Source organism: Silurus meridionalis, chromosome 11 (genome assembly GCF_014805685.1).
Source record: "Silurus meridionalis isolate SWU-2019-XX chromosome 11, ASM1480568v1, whole genome shotgun sequence".
Taxonomy (NCBI): domain Eukaryota; kingdom Metazoa; phylum Chordata; class Actinopteri; order Siluriformes; family Siluridae; genus Silurus; species Silurus meridionalis.
The window spans coordinates 5,313,808-5,323,032 of NC_060894.1; the positions used below are offsets into that span (position 1 = coordinate 5,313,808).

General features: G+C 35.1%; 1 protein-coding gene across 2 annotated transcripts; it reads right to left on the minus strand.

Annotated features, from left to right (window-relative positions):
• Positions 1-1,331: 1,331 nt before the first annotated feature.
• Positions 1,332-8,869, minus strand: hrh2b (histamine receptor H2b). 2 transcript variants are annotated; one of them, XM_046860447.1, is made up of 4 exons: positions 8,689-8,869; positions 4,248-4,365; positions 2,833-3,499; positions 1,332-2,684 (listed from the first exon to the last, which is right to left on the minus strand). In XM_046860447.1, exons 3-4 carry the CDS (start codon positions 3,451-3,453, stop codon positions 2,208-2,210), a joined length of 1,098 nt encoding a protein of 365 aa, XP_046716403.1. In that variant the 5' UTR covers positions 3,454-3,499; positions 4,248-4,365; positions 8,689-8,869; the 3' UTR covers positions 1,332-2,207. The 2 variants fall into 2 exon arrangements, with proteins under 2 accessions (XP_046716403.1, XP_046716404.1); XM_046860448.1 differs by lacking the exon at positions 4,248-4,365.
• Between the last annotated feature and the right edge of the window lie 356 nt (positions 8,870-9,225).

Genomic DNA, 9,225 nt, shown 5'->3' on the forward strand with positions numbered 1-9,225 from the left:
TGGTGACATGTCCATAGTTCGTCACTAAAACAGCACAAGCATGTGCAAAAGAATACTTTGTGCTGGTTGTAAGGAGTTCAAGCCTCTCAGGTTTCAGCTGTGTGAAAGATTTGAGGGAGATATAAAAGATGGCAGGAACCTGATCACCAGCTTTATTGTGAGTGAGCATACAGAGTAAGCTCAAAAACGGAACGCTTGGCCTTCAGATATTTTAGCTGTTTAGACGTGATGGACATACTGAGGAAACTGCAGAGGGAGCTCTGTTATATTCAAAGGGAAATTGTTTACTCTGTAATTTCACTCTGTATTATTTTACCTCTCCACAAGAGGTCAGGAAACACAAACAAAGAGAGATCATTGAACACTGGCTTCAGTCATTTTCCACTTCTGAGATACTTAGAGCAGTTTTTTTTATATATTGTGAAAGACAATAAAGTTGAAAAGTGTTCCAGTTTAAATGTTTCTATAGTTCATTTAGTATTGTGTAATTATTATTGTCAAATTGTTTACACAAACTTTAAAAAACAAAGGCAGACAGACAGACAGACAGATAGATAGATAGATAGATAGATAGATAGATAGATAGATAGATAGATAGATAGATAGATAGATAGATAGATAGGTAGATTTTATTGTCATTGCCTGGTACACGTACAACAAATGAAGATAAGCCTCTACCTGTAGTGCAAATAGTACCATGTTGCAAATTACCCAAGTGTAGCTCAATATGTTAATATATGTAAAAAAAAATTGCCTATGAATAATATCTATCTATCTATCTATCTATCTATCTATCTATCTATCTATCTATCTATCTATCTATCTATCTATCTATCTATCTATCTATCTATCTATGATTATATGTTATATATTAACAATTGAAATGTATGCAAGATGGAAATAAGGCACAATATATGTAAAAAATAAAAAAATACACAGTGCTATAATAAACAATGATAATACACAGTGTATATACAAAATGTAGATAGAAATCTGAAGAAAAATTAGGTATATGCTATGAATTTACAATTATATACAGTTATAATTATTTTGAGATAGTACAGAACATACAGTGTGGAGCAGAACTACATGACAATTTCAAACCACAGCAACAGTATAGCATCATTGAGACATCAGTGTACAAGAAGTTCAGTAGGGTGATTGTTAATGGTTAAGGGTGATGGTCCTATTTTTTGAGGGATGTGATGATCCATCAAATTTAAAATTACCATTTTTTGTCTTTAAATTGGTACAATTCCTCTGTTTAAACATTTGATATGTTTTATGTGTTGTATTATGAATAAAATATGGGCTTATAAGATTTGCAAATCATTGCATTCAGTTTTTATTTATATTTTACACAGAGTCCCAACTTTTTCAGAATTGTGGTTGTATAGGGAAGCCATGAAACACTGAAGAGGCGAGTTAATATACTAAAAGACCAATATAATAAGAGACACCACAAGATAAAACATGGAGGGCCACTAGATTATATATCAAGTGTGTGGATAATAAATGGAGGCAGCACAGTAAACTTTTAAATTTACTAGTTAGTATACTCCGAGCATGAGACAATAATTTAGGACCTTATGATAATATATTGAGAGTATGAAATTATATTTTCAAACCACAAGAAAATATATTAATGGCATGAGATAGTGTATTGATGCCATGAGATGATATATTGAGGGCATGTGCTATATTAAGGGCATGAGATAATGTATTAATGCCACAAGTTTATATATCGAGGGCATCGGATAATATACTAATACCTCAAATTGATATATCGAGGACCTGAGACAAAAAATTGAGTCCGTGAGATCAAAAATAGATTAAGGTCATGAGATAATATATAATGGCTCCAATATATCTTAATGCTATTTCCAGACTATCTTGTGACTTAACATTAAATGAATTATCCCACCTTATTTAAAATCACCAAGTCACCTCAGCAGCACTGTAGAAACCAAATCATTAGGTTCATCCTCTTCAGTCCTAACATAGCATAAAGGAGTGCAGGAAATGCAAATACATGGAGACATGAAGAACAAAGAACAGACATTCATTCCAAAAATCTCTTGTCTTCTCCTTGTCTTATCTGACACCAAGAGGAAACATCTACATCTTTGTTATGGTGTCCTTGTGTCCATTTTGTTAAGCACAAACTTAAAACATGAAACATATAAATATAGTACTGATGGACAGTGTTAGCTGGTATGGTTTGGACCTGCAGCTGACTCAGCATTTATGTCTTGCTGGTTGTGATGCATCTTTAGAGGTATCTTGCTGCATTTGTTTATACTCTCAAACTCATGAGAAATTATGCTTCTGTTTTTCCCCAAGGTTCTTATGGAAATGGAATTGATCTTGTATGGGTTCCTGCAATGCAGCAGATGCCAATAGGCGTGTCTGAAGTCTCGGTTCAGGGCAGGGTACAGGATGGGGTTCAGGGCAGAGTTAAAGTAACCCAGCCAAAGCACGATGGAATGTGTGAGTTGAGGTGGCTCTCTCTCGTGCCTCAGACCCATGCAGGTGAAAAAAGTGAAAAATGGCAGCCAGCAGACAATGAAGACTCCAAGCACAGTGGCCAGAGTCACAGTGGCTTTGTGCTGCCTCAGTGTGGCCCCCTTCAGACATGCTGATGAACGAGTGAAGGATGGAGTGGCAGCACGGATACGACGCACCTGAGGGATGGAGAAAAAGAACAAGGATGAAGCTCTCTTTGGAAACAAGTACATGAACAATGCCAAACACTAGTAAATTGTATTATTTTACATAAAGTGCATATCATTTTCATTTAGAAATCTCTTTTTATTATGTCCATACGGATACCTGTTCACGTGCCATGCAGAAGATGCGATGGTACATCCAACACATGACCAGCAGAGGAAAGAAGAAGATACAGGAGACAGCAAGCAGCACATAATTATTGTTCCACTCATAACGGCAAGTCTGTCCCTCCTCCCCCTTATCCCCCATCCTCCAGTCATAGTTCTGTACATGGAAATCTGCCGTGTTCCAGCCCATGTGGATTGGAGTGAAGGCAAATGTAAGCGCAAGGATCCAGATAGCAACAATAGCTGCTGTTGCTCGTGCTGGAGTCAGCCTGGTGGTGTAGCTGAGTGGCGATGAGATAGCCATGTAACGATCGACACTGATAGCAAGCAAGGTAAAGATGGATGCTGTGCTCAATGTCACATCTACAGAGAGATAGATGTTGCATGCAGCACCACCTAATGGCCAGCGACCAGCACGCAGCTCTAACGTGGCACTGAAAGGCAGCACAAAGAGGCCGAGGAGCAGATCTGTTACAGCAAGGGCCACCAAGAAGCAGCTGCTAATGTGGCGAAGACGACGACTTGTGATCACAGCTAAACATACTAACACATTTCCACCAACGGTAAACACGATGAACATCACAAGGCCCACCCAAAGGAAAAACATGGAGACCATGGCTCCCTGACATCAATGTACGCCTTCTTCATAAACATTCCATGTTCTGTGAATCAGAATAACAAAATTATTTCATACATTTAAATTCTGGATTGATTTAAAAATATATATTAAATCTGATCTGACTGTCTTCATAGCTGTTATATATATATATATATATATATATATATATATATATATATATATATATATATATATATATATATATATATATATATATATATATATATATATATATATATATATATATATATATATATATATATATATATATATATATATATATATATATATATATATATATATACGTATATATATATATATATATATATATATATATATATATATATATATATATATATATATATATATATATATATATATATATATATATATATATTTTATATTATACAAAGATAACCTGAGTAAATACAAAATGTCGTTTTTAAATGAGTTACATTTTACTTGCCACAACCAGGCCTGCTTACTGCCAGACCTGTTGAATCAAGAAATCACTTAAATAGAACCTGTCTGAAAAAGTGAGGCATGCTAAAAGATTTCAAAAAAGCACCATATAATGCAATCTAAAGAACACCATCTATGGGAGAGTTCCAAGGCGAAAGCCACTGGTGATCAAAAGAACACAAAGGCTTGTTTCACATTTGCCATAAAAAATCTGCATTATCCATAGACTTTGGGCAAATATTCAATGACCTGATGAGACAAAAGTTTAGTTTTATGAAAGGTTTTCATACCAACAGTCAGACATGGCTTGCAGCACCTGGATGACTTACCATAATTGATGGAAGCTTGAATTCTGCTCTCTACCAGAAAATCCTGAAGGAGAATGTCTGGCTATTAGTTCATGACCTCAAGCTCAAGTGCTTTTGGGTTATGCAGCTGGACAATGATCTGAAACATACCAGCAAATCCACCTTTGAATGGCCAAAACAAAACTAAATGGAAACTTTGGATTGACATAGTTAAAGTCAGGACCTCAACCTAATTTAGAAAACCCTACGATGTGCCTGAATTAAAATAACTGTGGAAAGAAGATTGGGACAAAATTGCGAAAAGCGATTTGAAAGACTTATTGGCAGTTATCGAAAACTTTTGATTGCAGTTGTTGCACATCCAGTAATTAGGTTTTGGAAGCAATTACTTTGTTTCACATTGGGCTAGGTAGTTTTTGGACAGCTTTTTCCATAATAAATTAAATCATAATTTAAAAACTGCATTTTGTATTTACTCGGGTTATCTCTGTGTAATATTACAATTTGTTTAATGATCTGAATCATTGTGTCAATTATGCAAAAAAAAAAAAAAAAAGAAAGAGAAAGAACGAGACAGAGAACGAGACAGAGAGGGTGAAAGAGCGTGAAAGGTAGCTTAGTGGTTAAGGCATTGGAGGTTGGATCTGAAGGTCATGAGTTCAAATCTCAACCACACCAAGGTGCCCTTGAGCAATGCCCTTAACCCCATAGCTGCTCAGTTGTCAGAATTAGCAAAATTTAAGTCACTATGAATAATGGCATCTGCCAAATTCCATAAATGTAAATGAACGCACTTTCCTGTAATGTGTTGTGGCACTGCTTCTTTTGGAAGGTCACCAAAGGAAATGAATTGCAAACTGAGCTTTATTATTTTGTTTGCCATATGCCGACTTCTCAGGCTTAAAAAACACTTGCTCAGATCATGAACATGAACATGATCCTGTTGCAAATTGACAATATTTACTCTAATAAAAGCTATACGTTAAGAATTTTGTACACTTTTAATGGGGTGTTTTAAGGTCATTGGGTCCATGTTGGCAAAATTTATGGAGTTTTTCCTCAAACTATTACCTTAATGATTTTTAATATTTCCTTAACCAAGCTGGTTTAATGTTATTGCATTATGATTTGAAGACATATGACTGGGGCAACAATGATGGCAGCTATTAAGATGGATAAGAGGAAGACCAGACCTCTAAGAGCCACTCCATCACAACGCTGAGACAGAAAGCGTAATGAGATCAGAACTTCAGTCAGATTACTTACAAACAGTAATACGCTTATACCAACTTAGGCGAACATCCCATCTAAAGATTTTTACATCAGTAAAGCATGAATTGTAATTATACAACACAAGGCATAGGCATATTAGGCATAGGTTTGACATATCATACAAAAATATATTAAAAGTGTTAGAATCTTTAAGAACATCTTCTAAAATGTGTATTGAATCTTTATTAGGCACCACTTCTACTTTGTTTTTCCACAAACTTTAGACCTACAGTGTAAAAATACAGGGGTGCCAATATTTTGTCAAGAACGGTTAACATTTAAAGTTAGGTAGGGCATTTCAGCTGTGAGTCCTAAAATCTGGGCTGGGCAGGGAGGGACAAAAACCATATTATTAGATAAATGTTTGTAGGAAGATCATTTTTATTGATATTTCCATTCAATTTAAAATATAAACTCATGAGACATGTGACTTTTACCGCATACTTTTCTGGATTGCTCCATTAATGATTTCATGTATTTATATATGAAGAAAAAAATATGTTTACTTCAGGAAATGTATTCACGGTATTTCATCACCTATAACTTCTTTTATTTTCTTTATGAGCAATATCAACTTTGAATAACGAACAGTAAAGCTCAAACTGTCTTCTTTTCAAAGATATTTAAATTGTTTATGTAGCCCAATTTTAGCATGAACTGTTAAACTTTTAATTTAGGTAAGGCATTTTCAGCTGTGAGTCCCAAAAGCTATGGCGAAGGCTAACATGTTAAAAAGGGAAACTGAATTGACTGTAAATCGATAAAATTTCATCTCCATCTGCAGCCATGAACTGAGCACAGAGTGATTTAAACCTCTCGCCTCTGTCTGCAGATTCGGGGACATTGCCTGGAATCACATTACGCTTTTAACTGTCCTCCTCACTGCAGATTTAAGATCAACCACAGAGTTTACATGAACTTCTTACACATTGTTTGTCTCAGCATGAGACACGGCCGTTTTAAAAACCAAACTCAGATGAGGCCTTGGCCACGACGGTAAATGCCACTGTATTATTTACTTTCCTCATAAAAACCTGACAGCTTCCTGCCTTGCACCATCTCAATATAATCTAAAACTACATGATATTTTCCGCACACACATAAAAAGCACAGTGTGGTGTAGCCGTCTCGTGACTTCCCCCCAAGAAAGCCATTTAAGGCAGAAGAAGCTTCTAGAGGGTGAAACTGAGACCTTTACTAGAACTTCTGTTGCAATATAATGTAAATGTGTGAGATTGTGTTGTTCTATGAATGTAATTGATTGTATGTTGGTAGCAGTAACTGTTTAATCACAGGGATGAAGTTAGGGATAATATAATGATTATAGTCTTGATCCGGTCCAAAATGTGGACCTGGAGTCCAAAAACAATATACGAGGTTATGAGTAGCATAAACAAACAAACAAACAAACAAACAAACACACATCACACACACACACACACACACACACACACACACACACACACACAAACAGATACACACAAACAGATACACACATTGAAAAATAGAAGTAGTGCAAGTCTACAAATGTCTCTGGCAGCAATAAAGTCAGCGTGTAACATGAGCGCAATGCTAAGTGCTCCTCAGTGACATGCTGAGATTGAGATCATAACTGTAATGAGATCTACAGAGAAGCTTTATTTTTTTTTCAATTCTGAGATGTGTTTTTGTGGTGCAGAATATAAACCTGGGGGATCCTTAAGAACCACAACAATACAGCTCGAAGGTCATGGGATGGTCATGCTGTGCTATTTTACTTTCAGATGAAATAAAAGATCCATGTTTATTCATGTTTAGTGAGTACACAGTGTCCACTGAGTTTACTGTGTGATGTTTTCTGTTTTCATCCATGAATCTTCATTAAACAGTTTTAGTATAGATTTTATTTGTTTGGCTATCAAGTATTACATAAATATAATGCAAAAAAAATAATAAATGCAAAATGTCAGTTGCATGACAACTGACAAATCTGTGACATTATCAAAATGTATATATAAAGTAAATTCAGATACACAATTATTGCTTTATTTTGTGTTTGTTTGTTTTTTAAACAACATTACAGTTCTATCAATTTTGTGCTCATTCATCCACAAGGGCATTAGTAAAGTGAGGTAATGATTTAGGGTGAGGTCAGATCTCTATAAAAGGCCACTCAAAATCCTCCACTCTGATCTATGTAAACCATATATACTTTGTGCACAGGGGCATTGTCATTCTGAAACAGGTTTGATTTACCTAGTTCAAGTGAAAGGAAATTTAAATGCTATTGCATGCAAATACATAAAATACAATTGTTTGTCTCTAACTTGTGGTAACAGTTTGAGGAAGAACAACATATGTCTGTAAAGTTTAAGTGTTCCAATTTTTGGTCCCTATAATGTATATATGATATGTTGAGTATTTTATATTAAACAAAAGACCCGGTATGTTTTGATAAAATATATATGATCAAGATATATGATCACACGATTTAATGACACAAATATATATATAATGTTTGTGTCATTAAATTGTGTTTCTGATTGGCTGATAAAGGTGAAATGTATTATCAAGCTTTAATTAACAAATGCATTGGATATTAAATACAACTGTGCAACCTTTACATCATTTACTTTCAAATATTTACCTCAGTGAAATTTATTTTAATGGCATTGTATAATGGCACAGTGTAGCAGAGTTACTGTTAGTGTCTTTTATAGTTATGTTAGTTTGATTTTAAGATCACAATTTCTTATTTACTCATTTTACTGTGGGTGAAATTTTATGCTGTGGTAGTTTTAAATGAACAAAGGTTTTTTTGATTGATTTTACATCCTGATCTAGTGGAACAGACTGCTGCTCTATTGTAACACATATAACACATTACCACATTACAGCTATGTTAGCCTCGTCACTCCTGTGCAAACACAGCAAATTTGTTTCTGGTAAAATGTCACTTTCCCTTTCTTTCCTCCAAAATCATATAGACATAAAGCAGATTGCCACACACACACACACACACACACACACACACACACACACACACACACACACACACACACACACACACACACACACACACACACACAAAATCGACAGTCTACTGAAAACCTTGCCTGATTACATTCATTTGAGTTCAACTGAAATTGCTAAACAAGTGAATAATCACAACGAACTTTAAATAATTGTGAACTGCCTTTAACCTACTCACATTGTGCAAGTGTGTGTTTTGAGTCATGCAGTCCAAAATGTTTTCATCTCTCCAGGATCCTGCATCCACTGTCTGTATTCATGTCTTCTTTCAACCCTTTGCAGTTTTACCCCTGTTGCTCTTCCTCAATCCTTCAGTCCCCCCTCACTCACTCACTCACTCACTCACTCACTCACTCACTCACTCACTCACTCACTCACTCACTAAATTGCCCTCCACCTCACACTCTGCACGTTTCTCCTCATATCCCCTCCCACCCCTAGGCTTCACTCTTTGCTCTTGTTTGTGATTTTACTTCATTCTTTTGTATAGCGACTATTCAATTTTAGTTTGTGCTTTAGTGGCAAATAGATATGACCTGAAATGATAAACAGTATAATAATCTAATACACAAATACTTATAGTAGCCACTGTGTAAACCACTGAGGAAACAGAACAGCAGGAGCATATGTTTCCTCTAGATACAAAGATATATATATATATATATATATATATATATATATATATATATATATATATATATATATATATATATAT

Coding starts and splice junctions, on each gene's coding strand:
- hrh2b (XM_046860448.1), bottom strand. CDS start 3,453: ATGGTCTCCATGTTTTTCCTTTGGGTGGGCCTTGTGATGTTCATCGTG. Junction 2,685..2,832: donor TCTGCATGGCACGTGAACAG/GTATCCGTATGG, acceptor TCCATCCCTCAG/GTGCGTCGTATCCGTGCTGC.